This window comes from Canis lupus, chromosome 26, assembly GCF_048164855.1.
Source record: "Canis lupus baileyi chromosome 26, mCanLup2.hap1, whole genome shotgun sequence".
Lineage (NCBI taxonomy): Eukaryota > Metazoa > Chordata > Mammalia > Carnivora > Canidae > Canis > Canis lupus.
Window position 1 is genome coordinate 23647537 of NC_132863.1, and position 18027 is coordinate 23665563.

Below are 18027 nucleotides of genomic sequence, written 5' to 3' on the forward strand. Positions count from 1 at the left end.
CTTTGTCAGAGACTGGCCAAGTGGCAAAGTTGGAAGCCATGTCAGTCTCTCAACAGTTTGTCTGAACTCAGTGGGTAGGCACAAGTGTGAGCAAGGTCAGGTCCTAGCTGTGTACTTGCCAGCCATGTACCTTGGACAGGGGACGGCAGGTCTTTTCCTGGTCAACCAGCATTCATTCTTCATCCTAACTGGCCCCAATTTCCTTCAAGAAACCATTCATTTTCTCTCTCAGCTTTGTCATGACTGGCTGGTTTGGGGGAGGGCACAGAGGCCCATCAAAGCCGGTGAGACAGGAGATGCCTAGTGGGGCTCTTGTGAACACGAGGACTCCTCTCTCTTTTCTCTTTCTGGCCGGCACTGTGTGAGAATGACAGGGATGGCATGATGGCAGCATTCTACTACACAAAGGGGCGAGTCACTTTGTAGGGACTGAGGATGAAGTCCCAACTATGGAAGACAGGGCCATGAAAGATAGGACTGCTAAGGCCAACCACGTTTGAGGGGCTGAACCAATTCTAAAAACTGCACTACATCTGGCATTTTTAGTTATATGAAATTTCATTAAGCCAATTTGATTTTCCTGACCCTTACATCCAAGTTTAAGTGATAATATGCCACCTACCTCAAAGACATCCTATTAAGATCTTTCATTTCAAAGTACAAAGTTTGTAGGTACTAATGTGAAGGATTGTTACTGTTGGCCCTATACTCACCATCCCTTTGGATGCTAGATGTCTGGAGTTTCAAGTTCTTCCTCAGGCTCTCTCCAACCCTTTCCCAATCAGACAGGTTCACAACTTCCAAACACATCATTCAGAAGTTTTTAATAAACAACTTCATTATAAAAACTTTTTTTGAAAATGTAATTCTGTAAAACATTGAAAAATCTACTTTAACAAAGATACGCCCTGTGCATTTTCTAATGGCACTTATATTTTACAATTAAAAACCTTGTTTTATATAAAGCCAAAAATACTCCAAGAGGTTATTCACTGTGTTTACAAAGTGCTAGAAGGTTTTTGTCTTGTATTTTTCTCTCTTTAAATAATCTGGCGTTACGAAAGAGTGGCCCCAAAGCCTTGATCACTGGGAGGGAGGGAGGCAAATGAGAAGTGGTGTTTCAGGACTTCTGGTGCCGAATATTCAGTGGAGAGAGGCAGCCACAGAAGTAAGCTTGCATCTGAAGAAATTGGGCTGGAATACTTCTTCCAAACCCCTCCACAAAGGCACTAGATTATCATGGTGAATCCTCCTCCTGTTAGAACCAGAACACCCCTTCCCTTGCCTTAGACCTTACTCTCCAGTGGTGAAGGTCATAGCCAATTCCTTCCACAGCAGGTTCAGAGCTCCAGGAGAGGCCAGGGTGGGGTCCCAGAGGAATCTGGACTTTTCTGGCCAACACCTGCCTAAGGCAAAGTTTCTTATTACATAAATATCCTTGTTAAAAAGCAAAATATTGATCCTGTACAATATAAACTGTTAAAAAAAAATCGTGCTTAACAACAGCTCCTAGATAAGAGGGGAAGTAGAGGGAATGGGGAAAACAGCTACCAAAAAGAAAGGGGGAAAGGGATTCAGACTACTAGAGGAGGCTTAGGGTAGTGGAAGAATTTCAACTTAGGACAATATCTACGAGCAAAAAAGTAATCACACCTGCTTCCCGGATTTCCATTAAATGCCATTTGTAAAAGGTTGGGGGCGAAACTCATTGGTGCTCCTTTTCCCACCTCTCCCCTCTTTTAAAATGTGCACAGATCCTTTGAGCTGACACAGCTGGGTTAGGTCATCCTCTAGCCCCCAGGACTGCACTCCGCCTTGACCAGCTATGTGCAGGATGGGAGGTGCCTGCCTCCCCCCCCTTCAGGGTGGTTCATCACTGACAGAGGTTGGAGGAGGTGGTGGGGAAAGGGGACATCACCCCTTTTTTCCTGGTCCGTTTGGTCTCCGCCACATGCCATGGCTCCTATTCTGGGCAGACACCCCTCAGGCTCTCAGGGCCTCAGTAAAGGTACTGAAGTGGGTTTGGTACTGAGTGTAGGATAAAGCTATTCTTATCCTTTGAACAACCAGGCCAATAAGGCTTTTTTCTTTTCCTTTTTTTTTTTCTTTTTAATTTGGGGAAGGGAAGTTTAAGAAGTGGATGGGTGGCTATGGTCCAAAAACAGGTGAAGGCAGATGTTCCTCTGTACCAGCAAAGTTCACAGTGATAGGAAAATTCCTTGTGTGTGGTGAGGGCACTGAAGGAAGAGGGAAGGAGGGGTGGAAAGGGGGGGGGGGGGCAAGGCCCCAGTTACAAGCCTTTAAATAGTTGCTCTGCCTGTTCTAGGAGTTTCCCAGCATCACTAATGGGTGAGAGAATTCAAGGGGGGACAGGAAAGGGGAGGCAGGGAAGAGTGGACTCCTCTAAGCCTGAGACTTTGTACTCTGTGGCCAGAGACCCACTTGCCTCTATAAATGACAGGTGCAGGGAAGGTGGCAGGGAGCAGGTGAAGAGCTGCTGGGTCTAGTGATGCGGACCAGAGGCAATAAGGAGGATGGCAGCATGGAGTCCTGCTTGGACCCTCACATACCATTTCCTGTAATACGAGTCCCAGTAACATGCACAGCATGCAGGAGGTGGCTGCGTACCAAGGCGGACGCTTTTAAATAAACCTTAGTCCCTGGGACTCACTGAAACTAATTTTTAGAAGCAAATCACCTAGTCTGAATCTAACCTTGCCAGACATATTTATATCTGGTTTGTTTCTTTTTAAAGGTATCCCAAGCTACCCTGCCTAAATCAAAACATGCTTGTTCATGCCACATTGCTTCCAATCAAGGGCCAGGGAGCTACATTTTAAGGCTTTCACCTCAAAGAGTACTGGCTGGGCTGAAGTAGAAGCCTGGATCTTGGACCTGCTCAGTTCCGGATGATAAAGCAAAGTGATTTCTAGAAGGGGGAGTAGGCGGACTGGGAGAAGGCTGAGGCAGTTCCTTGGTAGTTTGTCCTGAAACCCTAGTGGAGAAGCCAGCATGAGGCACTGCTAAGAGAAGTGCCCCAAAACTACTGGCTGCGTTTGCAGGAGTTAACAGTAAAGAGGTAGAAGTGTGTTTCTGAATCAGAGTGGAGGTGTCTCAGGAGGGTCCCACATTGGTGGTCCCTGAGAGGCCTCCCTTTGTGAGTGGGAAGAGCAAAGCCCATGCAGAACTGAGAAATGAAGCAGGGATGGGGTTCAGCAGGGCGAGGGCTGTGCTGTCTGTGGCAAGAAGCACCACAAGCCAGAAGAAAATGAATCATCTGTTGCAAGAAGCCCTAAATATTGGGGGCAAGTTGGGGGAGAGGGCACAAGAGGAAGGTGGAATTTCTTTGATGGAGAGCAGAGAGGCCTATGCACAGTGGCCTAGAGTCCACAGTAACTGCAAAGTAGTGGAGAGACAGGGATACTGCGGATAAGAGAAAAGGTTGGTATGGGAGCCAATGACGTACCCATAGGTTAGGACTCAACTATCTGCCCAGCCCTAACTTCCTGAAAACTCTTCTTCCAACAATTCCACAACTTCCTGGAAAAGGAACAAGTAGGAGAGAGACAAATCAGGGGTTCACACCCTCTTCTTTGCTATCCACACCAGCTTAGGACCCGAGTCCCTCCTTCCAAGACTGACAACAGTTCATGATGTTTGGGGTAGGGATTGGGGAATGGGGGTGATGGAAACGGGCATGCCTTTCATTTCTTCCCCTCTCCAGTTCAAGAGGAGGGGGAGGGGTCATGATGTACTTGGAGAAAAACAAAATTGCAGACCTGTGAGAAAACGGCTCCAGTCTTCTTGCCTGTCTTGTGGACACTGCCGAGGAAGGCAGGAACAGACACAGTCATGGAAGATGGCAGAGACTGAAGCAGTCCAAAGTCAGTTTATTTCCCCACAGGGGAAAAATGTGACCTCAAGTGAAGAGAAGTCAGCGAGACCCGACTCCGCCTTGTAAACAGGGCTCCAGTTAACACCAGGTACCAAATGGTTCCGGCTGGTGCCAACTGGAATGGACTGGTGGGAATGGATTCACGACGTGTAAACAATGTTCACTGCAATCATTCTAAGGCTAACAGTTTGGCAAGGGAGGTGAATGGTGTGTCTGAGACGACTGTGTAAACGGTACCGTTGCTGGACAACACTGACTGGAAATGGAGGTGTTGGTACAGGAGGGATGGGGTGGTGGGAAGAAGAGGCCCTCTCTCCTGCCCACTGGCTGGAAGCAGGCGATGGAGCCAAGTGACCCTCTCTCTGCAGCAGGGCCTGACCAACTGCTGTGGGGTCTGCAGGTTGGGACCAGAAGGCGGGCTTCTTGGGCTATTTCTCTCGAGGTCATCCAAAGTGACACCCTCTATGTCTCCAAGAGGTCGCTTCCTTCTCTGAAGAGAAGGAGGTTCTGACACTTTGGAGGGGGAGAGGGCTAAGTGTGGCTCCCGATTCAGATCAAAAAAGTAAAAGTAAAAATACCTGAAGTTCTATGGTATGAGATCTTTTCATGGGGCTGGGGCTCAAGGCTCCTCCTGGAACTGATCCTGGAGCCTGAACCCCCAAACCAAGTGCTCCATACAGATACTGGAATTTTTTCTTTTTGAACCCAGCTCTGAAAGCTCAGCTGCCTTCATGAGGGATGCAGATAGGGTGGGTACAGAGGCTCCCTGACAGAGCCTAAGACTGGACTGAGGGCCTCCTTGGGGGCTACTGGAATGCCTGGTGGAAACGAGGCAGGGTGGTGGTGCTCAGGCCAGAGGTGAAGACAGGAGGCAAGGAGTGCAGAGGTCCAAAGTTCAGTGGTCCCCCAGCTCCTGGGGAGTCTTGAGGCTGAGCTTGCAAAGTGGTGAGCAAGGGCTGTGCCTCGGCCTGGGAGTAGCCCATGACCAGGCCTCCTGTGGCCCCGGGCGGGTTACATGGGGGTAGATTGAGTGGAAGAAAGCCCAGTAAGTGGGAGAAGTCCACATTAGCAGCGCAGAGGGCCTCAGAGAGGTTGGCGGGGCTCTTGGTGAGCAGTGCTTCATCTAGGAGGGCCGCAGCTGCCGCCGGCTGAGGTGAGGCGGGCTGGGGTTCAGCGGACGAGAGAGACAGGCTTCCAGGAAGCTCCGCCAAAAAACTATCCACCTCCACTTTGGGCAATTTGTCAGGCAAGTATGAGGTAGATCCAAGCTGGTATTTTGGAGGAAGCTGAGCTGGGGAAGAGATTGGTGAGGATTCCAGAGGGTAGCTCATACCCATGGGCAGCGTGTTGTGCACCAGGGAGTGTGGCATGCCTGTGCTGGGCATGGTAGGGATGTGGGCACCATACATGCCCATGGGCAACATGCCAGGGAAGGCCTTGGCCCCCATCACGTCCCGAGAGGCCATGCACAGTACAGGGCTCAGCTCTTCCTTCACACTGACTGTGGAGCTGCAGCTGAGTAGGCCTAACATGTCCACTGGCTCTGTCTTGATTTTGAGCAGCTCCTGCGAGTGGCTCTTCTTGACGTGACGTGTCAGGTGGTCCTTGCGGCCAAACCGCTGGGCACAGTACTGGCATAGGAAGTCCTTCCGGCCTGTGTGCACCACCAGGTGCCGCCGCACATCCTTTCGAGTATAGAACCGCCGGTCACAGTGGTCACAGGGGTGCTTCTTCTCCTTGGCACCGCCTGCTACTCGGCGTGAGTGGGCCTTCAGGTGCTCTAGTAGGGCCTGGGTACTCTCAAAGGTCTGCAGGCACACCTTACAGCTGAGGTCACCGCTGCTGGCGGCATGCATAGCCAGGTGGCGCCGGTAGCCTAGCTTCGTATTGTAATTCTTACCGCACTCAGAACAGTGAAGGGCCTCTTTGTTGGGGTCATGGGTCTGCAGGTGATTCCGCAAATGGTCCTTGCGATGAAACATCTTATCACAGTACATACACTGGTGGGGTTTCTGGGCTGAGTGGGTGGCCATGTGCCTGGGGGTAGGGATGGAGGATAGAGGAGAAATAAAGAAGGGAGATCACAAGGGTTGGCCAGACAACCGAGGTGTCCATTAACAGGGAACTAGATTAAAAAATTACAGTCGAGCCATGTGCTAGAACACAAAAGGATACTATGCCAGTCACTATCTAGATTCTCTAGGTGTCCTCACCCACCTGCAAAATCACACATGTACTCCTAGTATTTGCAGCACTGTTTGTAGTAGTTAAAAATCAGGAACAATCTAAATGTCCATCAATACTCACCACTAACAACTGGTGAAATAAATTATGGTAAGTTCATAAAATGACTCAACTTTGTTTTAAAAAGTAAGGCAGCTTTGTATGTTGGGGAACATATAAAGGGAATAAGCTCTTAAGATATATGAAGTGGGAAAAAGCAATGGGACAGAACAGTGACAGAAGAGTGTCTCAAAATGGTACCATGTATAGGAAAAGAGGGAAAATAGATGTAGGTTTGCTCAAAAAGATTTCTGGAAGGATATACAAGAAACTAACAACACTGGTTGCCTATGGGGAGAAGAGATAGGAAACTTACAGGTGTGATGGAGAATTTCATTGTATACCTTTTGGTACCTTGTGAATTTCTGATGTACGTGAATATATTTCCTTTTCAAAAAATTATATTTAAAAAATTTAAAATGACACAATAAAAGAAAAATGAAATATATCTAAACTTCCTGATCTGAGAATCCCAAAATATAAGGGGCTAAGTCAAAAAAGGAAGTTTAGTATAGTGTGTAATACAATCCCTTGTGAAAACAAAAAGGGAAGGGAGTACATGTTTCAATGTCTTAGCAAGGATACACAAGAAACTGACGCCACCGGACACCTCTGGGAAGGAGAATGGTAGCTTCCAACACGAGGACAATTCATTCTTCACTGAATGCCTATTTGTACTATTTGAAGTATTTGCCATATAAACCAGCAACAATGTAAAAAACTGTTCCCATGGTATACCACCTCAGTGTCCCTTGGTTTACCTGCTCCCATCTTGAGGGACAGCAGCTCAGAGTCCAGGAGTTATAATCTGGAACTCCACAGACACTTAGCAAGACTTTGAGGACCCACCATTTACCAGGCCCTGTGTGAACTGTCATTAACCTTGTTCTCCACAAGAGTCCCAAGCACAGGACAGCCCCACCCACCAGTCAGTAAGTGGCAGAAGCTGAATTTGAACACAGTCCTTTTTGAAACCTGAATTCACTTAGGTATGCCACCAATGTCTCCACTAGAGAATGCAGTGATCCTTCCTACCTGGAAGGCATCAAACACAGCCATTACCATCATGCTACGTTTGTGAATGCTCAAACCTGAAGAGTTACTGTGGACCTCCTGTGATATAACAGACATGATAATGTATGAGAGGGAGGTGTTGAGTGATCCACAGTCCAGTTCCTTCATTTTGCAAGTGAGGAAACCAAGACCTTAAGAGATTTAGTAACTCGCCGAAGCTCACACAGTGACTACAGATGGAGTGGGGGCTCCTGCCCCCGCCCAGACCAGGACCTTTCTTGCAGCCTCCCATGGACACCCAGATTGTACTAAGAAAGTCTAAGAGGACGGCCCCACTGGAGTCCACCTAAGACATGGGAGCACACAGAATTAAAGCATTCCTGAGGACTACAGAACTGTCATAAGGACAATCCCGGTCACACACTACCCCGTTACCTGTTTTAGTTCCTTCCTATCAACTGTTTTCCAGACAAGGAACTAAGGCTTTCTGTGGTCAACTTGTTTGTTTACTTACCTACTTGCTATCTGTCCCCACTACTAAGATAGTAGTATCTTATCAAGGTGGGCCAACAACTCCCATCTGCCTGGCTCACTACTCTATCCCTGGCACTCCATACTGTGCCTGGTATGTAGCAGGAGCTCATAAATCAGCGTTGGCTAAATGAACAGATGAAGCGGTGTGCATCGGGTAGTCTATCTCATTTATAAGGGGCATGTTCCTGTTCCTCTGATGGAAAGGCAAGGATAAAATCTGAGCAGCCCCCTGCACTTCCAAGCTGTTCTGCTATATCTACTTTACACCACGACCTTCACATCCATTTCACTTTATATGGTGCTCTTGGGCTTACAAGTTCCAGAGCAGCTGCTGAACCAGAGGACACCAGGGATTCTACAGAGACAGAAGTAATCATGTGAGTAGCAGGCTCATTCAGAAGATGAGGCACTGCAGGACCAAAGAAACTATGTGAACCTGGGTAAATTACTTCCCCACTCTGAGCCTCCACCTTAAAATTTACAGATGGGGGGTGCCTAGGTGGTTCAGTTGTTTCAGTATGTGTCTTTGGCTCAGATCATGATCTGATGGAGCCTAATATCAGGCTCCCTTTCCCTCTGCCCCTCACTAGTACTCTCTTTCCCTCTCAAATAAATAAATAAAATCTTAAAAAAATAAAATAAAATAAAATTGAAAGACTGGACCAGAGGGTCTCCTTTTCTTTCTAAAGTTCTTTTTTTTTTTTTCCTTTCTAAAGTTCTAAGACTGATTCCTGACTATTCTCGCCATTACCTGACAAAGGTGGGGAAAGCAGTATTGACAAAATTGTTCAATCTGGATTGTTCATGACTGACTACTTCCCCATCAGAGTCTAATGTCTGAATACAAATATCAGCATTAGTTTTTAGTGAGTGACTTCAAATGGTTAGTGTTCAGGGTACACTGACGGGCCAATTAACCTCCACTCCTCTGCAGTCCTCTGTCACAGATAAAACCTCATACTCAGTGGAGTCGTTTTGGCTTTGTCCTCTGGGAACCTCAGGGCAGAAAGAAATATGGGAATGTCACCTACCTATATAGCTTGTACTTGGAGGCAAAAGCCTTGCCACAGTGCAGCTGAGGGCAGCTATACGGTCTCTGCTCTGGATGGGGGAGGCTGTGAGGCCTCAGCTTCTCCCCATTTGAGAAGGGCGTCCCCGAGATTTCACATTGGCACTTCACTTGACTCTCCGCCTCCCGGCCCCGAGGCCTGGGAACTAGTTTCCAGCCCACTTCCTCCTCCTGCTTTGCATCTTGAATCCAGGGGGGGACGCTGGTGAAAAATGTGGTCATGGCAAGACTAATGGCGAAGGGCCATGTTATTCAGAAAGCCTCCCCATCAGCTCCACACGGGCTCTCTGCTCTGTCACAGCCTCCAACGCAGCCTTCAGAAAACAATCTCTTCACCTGAAACATCAGAACACCTGGTGTTAGGGAGCCCAATACCATGAAAACATGGGCTCTGGAGGCAGACAGATCCTGTTCCAATCCCAGCCCTTCTATTTCAAAGCCATGTGACTTTCAGCCAATTACTTAATTCCCTGAGCCATCTCATTTACAAAATAGGCTTAATAAACTCCTAAATAGTAAGGATGGTTTGAGGATTAAATGAGATAATGAATAGAGAGCATTCAGCAAAAAACTGGGCACCTACTAAGTGTTTAATGGTAACTATTATTACTAGTACTATCTAGGCTAATAGTAAACAAGATAATTTGAGGAAGTAAAAGCCCTGAACTCCAACTATTCTCTTCCAAGTTCACTTTTATATCCTTTCCACTAAACTTAGAGATAGCAGCTCCTCCTCCTCCTCTTTACCCTACCTCCTCCTCACCCACTACTTTCCATAATTCTCCTCCTCATGGAGGTGCTAAAGAGCAATAAAATGCCCAAAAGGCAAGAGGGAAGGAAGAAGCCTTTGCTTAGGAATTTACACCCTGGAAAGTCAGTCCCGGGAGCCAGATGTGTTTCTCAGCAGAGCATCAATAAGTAGTTCTGCCTAAGGAGGCAACAGCAGACTCACATTTCTCCTAAATGAAGACTGGTCCCATCCTACCCGCCATCACCTCTCTGGGTCTCCCAGACCATGCTTCTTTAGCAAAGCCTGTCCAACACCCCAGGTGCTGAGCGGTCCCTTCCACAGACCCTTGTAGCACATATGTATTTAATTTCTCCATTACGAGCACATAGCATACTTGCATTAGAACTCCAGCAAACTCTGATTCTTTGAAGGGTCAGATCACAGTTCTTTTGTTTCCACACACTTAGCATCTAGAAAAGGCCTCTCAACTTTCTTTTAGATGGGTAAATTAATCATTGAATGCAAGTTGATGCAAGGCTAACTTATGCTCAGAAAGTTCTGGTTTAATCTGGGGTCACAGCCCTTCCAAAGTGGGGAGCCAATATCTTGAAGTCTGATCCTTTCTCTTATTGAGGCAGGGGGAGGGGAGGGCTGTGAGAAGGGGGAAAACTAGAGCAAAGATGACAGAGCTGTTTTTCTTGACATCAACTCAAAGGAAGAGAGGATGGGAGTTACTGTATGGACTCTCAAAGGGGGACAACAGATCATATTCACACTCACAAACTCATCATAGATTACCAACTGCAAAGCAACTTGCCACAACAGGGGGGATTCCTTTTGAAGAGGTCATGCCAAAATCTGGTCATGAGGCTTTTCCATGTGAAGGGAGCAAAGAGGGTATCTGGGGATTGTCCACGAGAATCTGGGGAGGGCTCCAACCACACAAACAGCTGTGTGCCACAGAATGCTTGCTCAGCTCATTAGCACCTGCTGCTTACAGTGACCATTCATCCAACAGACTGGCCGTGAACGAGATGATGGGATCAGCGGGTTCATGCCCCAGAGAGCTTTGCTCATCATTAACGTGAGCTACGTCCTGTTCAGGAACCATTCCTCTTGTTGAAGAAACATTGCAATGTAATATGATAAACATTTCCCCATCACGAGTGGAGATTTGCCTAGAAAGATCTGCACAAAGGTGGCTGCGTTTTGCATGAGTCACATGCTGGGGAGGGGTGGGCAGCACTAAAAACTAGTCCCACTTGAGCCTTTGAGTCATCGTGGCGTACCTGCCTGCTTCACTATAAATCTCAAAGGCCTCTGACATCTGCCTTTCATGGTTTAAGTTCTTCCTTCTTCTCAAGGGTGGAATTACCTGTTTATAATACCAGTGATTACTACGAACCTTGGAATTGGGTAGAGAGCGAGCACGAGTTTGAACATCTAGTTTGGAGGGAATTTCCCCTACCCTCAAAGTCAAATTCTACTCCCCCTTGTTACCCAGAATCATGCACCTCAGCCTCTGGAAAGCTGGGAATGGCAGCCAGAGGGAAGCAAGTCCCATCACTCTGGCCAACGTGAGAGGGAAGCCTAGCCCTGGAAATTCCAAACAAACTCAGAAAGAGAACAGTACGTCCCCTACCTCCCACACGTCCACCTCTTCTGTTCTCCTGAACAAGCACAAACAAGACACAGCAGTTTAGTATGCTGCTTCTGAAAGAGTGAGTAATGGGCTTCTAGGAAAGAGGCCGGTGGTGGCTAAGGAGAGCTCACGAGGTCGTACTGAGAGAATCAAAGGGGGAGGCAGCCATGTGCCTTCCTTGATCTGCTTTTAATGGAACTATGGCTTTAAAAGGAAACAGCCAACACCCTGATCCTATTCCCCCTACCCTTTTGGGGTTTTTTTTATCTTTTTTTTTAAAGATTTTATTTATTTATTCATAGAGACAGAGGCAGAGACACAGGCAAAGGGAGAAGCAGGCTCCACGTAGGGAGCCCTATGCGGAACTCGATCCCAGGTCTCCAGGATCACGCCCTGGACTGAAGGCGGCGCTAAACCGCTGAGCCATCCAGGCTGCCCTACCCCTACCCTTTTAAAAAGGCACAGCGGAAGTCCTTACCTAGAGTCATCAACAGGCTGCTGGATAACCAAAGCTTCCAGTGTTACCTTAGGAGCCCTTTTGGGAATCTAGTCTCTCTCCCTCTGTCCTTTGTCTGCAAACTCCTCTCCTCCAGGAAAATTCCTGGGCCTCTCTCCTTCAGACTTCTTCCTGGGCAAAACTGAAAGAATTCTGCTTCTCTTTCAAAGCCGCTCTTCTGGTCTCACACTCTAACCTTAACAACTGTAGAGAAGCTGACAGAACCTGTTCCCATAAAACAAACACAATCAATCCCTCCCAGTTACTGGTATAACTTGGTATATTTTCATCCAAAGATTCCTTCTGGCGCCTGATCTGAAGAGGGAGGTAGTGTGGAAAGAACCTTGGACTTGCTATCAGGAGGGCTGCCACTTACTGGCTGTGAAACCAGGGGCAGGTTACTGTGTTTCTCTGAATCTCAGTTTCAATTCCTAAAACAAAGATTTACTCCTTACCTAGAACAGTCTCATGGAGGATGAAGTACCTGACATAAAGTGTGTGAGTACATGCAGAGCCGTCTCCCGGGTCTATATACTGTGTCTGCCTCTTTTCCGCACAGGGCCTGAGTAGTACTTCTCCCCGCCCCCCCCCCCCCACACCCTTTAATGTCACTTCTCAGGCCTCGGTGTGAGCTTCCTTCCCTTCACAACATCTCCCCAGAATGCAGCCTTCCCCTTTTCCCTCACAGTCAAGCCGCAGCACATCCCCTCTAACCAGTGACCCCTGCGCTCCCTTCCTCCCGCACCACATCCTGGGCTGCGGTTCTCTCACTTTAGGAATCTCTTCTATTATGTTACTAAGGCTCTGTACCCCAAACACAAATGCTTTCTAAAAACTCTCAAAGACCCTCTCTGGAAGCTGAAAGGAGACAAACAGCTCCCTAGTCTCTCTGTCCTGCTGTGTGCCATGATGGCCTGCTGCCCTCTGACGAAACTATAGTTTTTATGGTGTTACATCATCTCTATAGAAACTGTGTTCTTTCTCCATTATTAGCCTGTTTCCTCATCTGTAAAGCTAAAAATACTTACCTCACAGGCTTGTTGTGAGGATTATTTTAGTCAGGTATGCAAAGGGCTCAGCATAGGGCTTGGCTTGCTGTAAGTACCCAACAAAAGGCAGCTATTATCTTTGCCTTTGTATTGAGTTGCACGTTCCCATCTAACCTTCTGCTGCCAGCAGGAAACTCTCCTAACCTTCCCAAAACTGTGGAGGAGCAGCCCCCATGCAGCAAGGAAAGGGTTAATCCCTAAGTGTTCTTAACGAGAGAGACCCATGGAGGATTAACAGCTCCACTTCAGTGACTACCCTAAAATAGCTTTTATCCCTCCAGCCCAAGAGCTACTTGGGGATCTGAAGAACTCAATTCAACACCTGCCGAGGAGGAAACACACCCGGGAACACACCCTGGAACGTTCCTTAGGGTGGACAGAATCTTCCCTTAAGCAGAACCCAAAATAGCAACTGGGAAATTATAAATAGACTGTGAGAGGGGGAAAAAAAAAAACAACAAAAAAAACAGGTCTTGACCTGAGCACCAGAAACAAATCCAAATGACACACTGACTGGCTGGAAAAAAGTGAGAAGGAAAGGGGGGAATGGGAAGAGCTGCCCGCCTCCCTCCCTCCCTCACACACACTCCAGTGGTGGGAGAATTAAATTACAGGGAGGCCGGAGAGTCTCAATGACTTGCATCATTCCAAGGGACATCAAACAGGATTAACAGGGGTTGGATTTACTCTCGGGCTGCTAGTTCTTCTGTCACTGTAGATGGGCCCTCTTTGCAGTCCCTTTGATTCACTCTTTCCTCCCATTCCCGCTGCCTCCCACTCCTGAGGAGGCCTTGAGCAAATGGCTGCAACTCACTACAGCCCCATTCTCATTACGAGGAAGCCTGGATGGACACCCCTAAGGACTCCCCCCGACAACGAGTGGCCTCACTGTGGGGGGCAGGGCTAGAAATCCAAGTCCAGACTCTATCACAGTCCCAAACTAACAGGTGGAAAAACATACAAGCCAGGAGACAGGCTACTCTTGCAGGAGAAAGCACCAACTCCCCCACACGTTGTCCCCTCATCTTCCACCTTACAGGTCCCTTTCCCCCCACCAAGCTGGGGCCATAGCCTGCGATTTTGCAGGGAATAACCAGGCTCCTCTGGCAGCTTTCAGATCACTCCACTGTGTGGTGGAAAATGTTCTATTCCCCTGGAGCTGGGAAGAGATGGGAGTGGACGCCTGCCAGAGAAGGGACAGAAATTCAGGTAGAAGTCTGGGGGAGGTCTCAGGGATGGGAAGGAAGGGAAAGTATAATAAAGAATCATTAGCAAGTTAACTGAATCTCTAAGGGACCTCCCCCTCCCCCCGCCCCAAACAGAAAGGGATGGGGGATTATGAAGGCTGGAGGATTCCAGGGATTGAAGATAATTAGAAGTGAATTCTCTAAGTTTCAATGGTCTCAAAAGCGTAACCAGATGGATGATATCTAAGGTTTGGGAGTATGGTGACTGAGGAGGGAATCATAGGTAGAGCTTATTGGGGTTCTCCAGAACCAGGTATTTGACGGAAGCCTCAAAATGGGTTATGTGGTTCTGGGAAACGAAACGGAGAGTAAAAAGCCGAGTATTTGGAGCAGGAAAAGGGGTTATGTGGGTCCGGTAGGCGTGTCTGAGGGGAGGGAGCAGGTGCAGCTTATCTGCGTCCCCCAGACCCGGGTCCCTGGTAAGGTCAGCAGCGCGTTATCTGGGTCTCCAGGGAGCCTGGGGGTTCAGGAGTAGGGGACCCTCAGGGGGGAGTCCCCAGGCCTCGGTAGGGAGGGGGCCACTGGGGTTTCCTCCGGTCCCACGACCCAGGTATCGGGTCCGCGGAGAGATTTCGTCACCCCGGGGCCTATCTGGGTCCGAACTGGCGTGGAGGGGGCCCCCGGTCGGGGGTGCGGGCGACCGCGCCGTGGGGCCCGAGAGGAGAGGCGCCGCCGCTCCGGGTGCCGGGCGCGCGGGCGCAGCGAGACGGCCTCCCGCCCCGCTCCCCGCCGTCCCCCGGGGCCCTCGCCGGCACTCACCGCGCTCGGGGCCCCGCGCTGCGGGCAGGGCCGCGCTCGGGCTCCGCCAGGCCCGCTCAGGCCCCGGTAGTGGCGGCGGTCGGGCCATTGTGCGGTGCATTGTGGGAGCCGCGCGAGCGGGCGCTCGGGCCGTGGAGGGGGCGGTGCCGCGGGCTCTCTATGATCCCGCCCGCCCGCGGGCTAGAGAGGCCGGGGCGGCGCGCGGGCGGCGCGCGGGGACCGCCGGGAGCGGGGCGGACGCTCGCGCCCCTCCTTCTCGGCCCGCCTTCGCACCACCGCGCGCTCGGGCCCCGAGCCGTCATGGGCGCCGCCGCGTGGGCTTCGTCGCCCCTGCCGCTGCGTGTGTCTCTCCTGCTGCTGAGTCTGCCGCTCCCGGGGCTGCCCGTGGGCTCCTGGGACCCGGCCGGTTACCTGCTCTACTGCCCATGCATGGGTAAGGCCTCCCGAGTCCTCTGCTCAAATGGGGAAACTGAGGCCCAGAGAGGCGAAGGCCCTCTTCCGAGGTGCCCAGAGATGCCTTGACATGTCCACGAGAGAACCCCAGCGTGGGGGCATGGCCTGCTGCTCGCCTCTCTGCCCCAGTTCCGACGGCCCTGAGGGGCCTCTGCGTCCAACCTTCCATTTGGCAGATGAGGAAACTGAGGCCAGGAGAGGTTATGCGTCTTGTGAAAGGTTTAAGCCAGCCCAGAGTTCAGTAAATGGAATTAGTGGGGCAGGACTTGATATCATTGACTCCACGTTGGCTCTGGACGATTCTTTCATCGTTCAACAAATATTTGTAGGATCCCTACTCTGTGCCCAGCCCTGTTTAACGTTCTGGGGATACAGCAGTGGTAAGACAGAAAACGCCATGCCCTTGGAGAACCTTCATCATCGCTGGGAAAGAAAGACGATAAAAGATAAGCATTAAAAAAAAAAAAAAGTAATTATACATAGTATCTTAGAGGAGGACGAACGCTATTGAAAAATGAAACAGAGAAGAGTTAGGGAGACTCTAAAAGCGACAATTTAAATGGGGTGGTGGATTGTCATCGTAAAAGGCCTTCCTTCTTAAAACCCTCCAGACTCCAGGCCCTGGCGATTTGGCCCTCTGCCCATCATTACCACCAGTCCTTTCTCCCCATGTCCCTGAGCTGCAGCCACTCATATTCCCTCTCCTCCTCACACATACTCAGGTCCTGACACCTGTGCTTTTCCCACTGACCGGAACACCTTCTTCTTCACTTCTGCCAAATGAACTCCTTCCGTTTCTTAGGTCTCAGCTTAAATGTCACCAGAAAGGACTTTGATGACCTCAACACAAATAACCTCCATCTTATTGTTCTCCATCACCAAACTTTTCCCATTTCTTCCTTGAAATTATCAGAATTTACCACAATACACTTATTTTACGTGTTTAATGTCTCTAGCTGGACTGTGAGTGCCTCAAAGGCAGAGACCTTATCCTTCTTGTTGAATCCTGTATTCCAGCACGAAGCAGAGAACCTCGCACAGTGCAGCCTCTCAGTATTTGTTGAATGAATGAATGGATGTCATGCTGAGGATAACGAAAAGTATCAGACAGGGCCCTTGCACCCAAGGTATTCACAGGCTGAAGAAACAGGGAAGTAGGAAAGGACATTTGAGGAAAAATAAAAAACCATAAATAGCTCCAATCCAAGGTGGGAGGCAGAGGAGGGGATTGAGTATAGCAGAGGGTTGGTGAAAGGATCCCAGTGAATGAGGCATTGGAAGGATGCCTGGGTGGCTCCGTGGTTGAGCATCTGCCTTTGGCTCAGGGCATAATCCCAGTCCTGATTGAGTCCCACATTGGGCTCCCTGTGAGGGGCCTGCTTCTCCCTATGTCTGTATCTCTGCCTCTCTGTGTCTCTCATAAATAAATAAATAAAATCTTAAAAAAAAAAAAAAGAATGAGGCATTGGAGTTGGCCCTTCATACACAGATGAGTGAAGATAAAGGTGGAAGGGTCCTCCTGGATGAGAGAACAACAGGAGCAAAGGCATAGGGTCCAGGTGGGAAATGTAGAGCATGTCTGGGAAAAAGCAAGGAACCTGGAGCACCTGAGGCAGAAGGGTAGGTAGGATCTGAGGGCCTTGAGTGTCAGACCCACAAGTCCAGATTTGATCCAATGCTGCCAGCTCCCCTGGCTCTCTTTGGTGTCCTGGCCCTCCCCTACCCTTGGCCCTGTATCCTTTCTGAATCCTGGATGCCCCATGCCCTCAATGCCCCAGGCCTCACCTCAACCACCATATACCATCCAGGGCGCTTCGGGAACCAGGCTGATCACTTCTTGGGCTCCCTGGCTTTTGCAAAGCTGTTGAACCGCACCTTGGCTGTACCCCCTTGGATCGAGTACCAGCATCACAGGCCTCCCTTCACCAATGTGAGTACCTCCCACTGGCCTTAGCCCTTATCCAGCCTATGCCAATTCTGCTTACCTCCTCTTGACCCCACGTCCTTCTCTGGGCTTTTCCTGCTCCTCTGAGCCTTCCCCACTCCCCATCCCAAACTGTCTTCCCTGCTAACTGGCTAACACTTATCCAGTGCCTTCTGTCTGCCAGACACTGCTCTGAGCGCTACTTGAGGACTAGCTCTATTATTCCTCATCACATTCCTATGAGGAAGTGGGTTTCAAGAAGTCAGATAACTTGCTCAAGGTCACGAAGCTTGTGAGGAGTAGAGCTGGAACTCAAGTCCATGTCAAAGCTCCATTTCCACCCCTGTCTGTCCCACCCTCTCTTCATCCCATTAGTCAAAGGGTGATGGATACTGTTGTCAGTTTGAAGGAGAAACTGAGCTATGAGTTAGTTAATACTGTGTTCAAGGTCACAAACTCAGCCAGTCTGGCTCCAGAACTGTCTCACCCCATCATGGTCATACTCAACATCTTCTAATTCCTTGTTTTTCTTTGTGTCTTCTCCTGATCGTCTGTCTTTGCTCACACTGTATCCCCAGGGGCCTGGCAGTAGGAACTGAATTAATCTATTGAATTGACTTTATCTTTTTGTTTGTTTGTTATTTATTGTCGTTGGGAATTTATTTATATATTTTACTTTTTTTTTTTTTACTATTTTATTTAAATTCAACTTGCCAATGTATAGTATAACACCCAGTGCTCATCTGATCAAGTGCCCTTCTTAGTACCCATCGCCCAGTTACCCCATGTTCCCACCTTCCTCCTCCCCTTATGAATTGACTTAAAAAAATTTTAATAAACCTTAAAGAACTATGTTTGTATGTACAAAACACTGTATTTCATTCTTATAACCTTTTCTCTGAATAGGTTTTATTATTATTATTATTATTTTT

At 48.9% G+C, this 18027-nt stretch overlaps 2 protein-coding genes across 5 annotated transcripts in view; one reads left to right on the top strand and one right to left on the bottom strand.

Moving 5' to 3' along the window:
- Positions 1–807: 807 nt before the first annotated feature.
- On the bottom strand, positions 808–14868 carry PLAGL2 (PLAG1 like zinc finger 2). Of its 3 annotated transcripts, none has more exons than XM_072800529.1 (3): positions 14719–14868; positions 8758–9131; positions 808–5932 (listed from the first exon to the last, which is right to left on the bottom strand). In XM_072800529.1, exons 2-3 carry the CDS (start codon positions 9015–9017, stop codon positions 4702–4704), a joined length of 1491 nt encoding a protein of 496 aa, XP_072656630.1. In that variant the 5' UTR covers positions 9018–9131; positions 14719–14868; the 3' UTR covers positions 808–4701. The 3 variants fall into 3 exon arrangements, with proteins under 3 accessions (XP_072656630.1, XP_072656631.1, XP_072656632.1); XM_072800530.1 differs by lacking the exon at positions 14719–14868 and adding an exon at positions 12692–12823; XM_072800531.1 differs by lacking the exon at positions 8758–9131 and having other exon boundaries at positions 14719–14839.
- A 65-nt stretch (positions 14869–14933) lies between these two features.
- POFUT1 (protein O-fucosyltransferase 1) overlaps positions 14934–18027 on the top strand; it is a 29736-nt gene continuing 26642 nt past the window's right edge. The window contains exons 1-3 of one of the 2 annotated variants that reach the window (XM_072800533.1): positions 14940–15151; positions 16189–16298; positions 16980–17101. In XM_072800533.1, the coding sequence (XP_072656634.1) occupies positions 16244–16298; positions 16980–17101 (177 nt within the window). In that variant the 5' untranslated portion in view covers positions 14940–15151; positions 16189–16243. Of the gene's footprint in view, positions 15152–16188; positions 16299–16979; positions 17102–18027 lie in introns of both variants that reach the window. The other variant, XM_072800532.1, reaches the window with a different exon arrangement.

What these genes read in the sequence shown, in the direction of transcription:
- PLAGL2 (XM_072800529.1), bottom strand. Translation starts at nt 9,017, where the DNA reads ATGACCACATTTTTCACCAGCGTCCCCCCCTGGATTCAAGATGCAAAG. An exon ending in TCCAAGTACAAGCTATATAG is followed by an intron (nt 5,933 to 8,757) that starts GTAGGTGACATT and finishes CCCTACCCCCAG; the next exon opens with GCACATGGCCACCCACTCAG.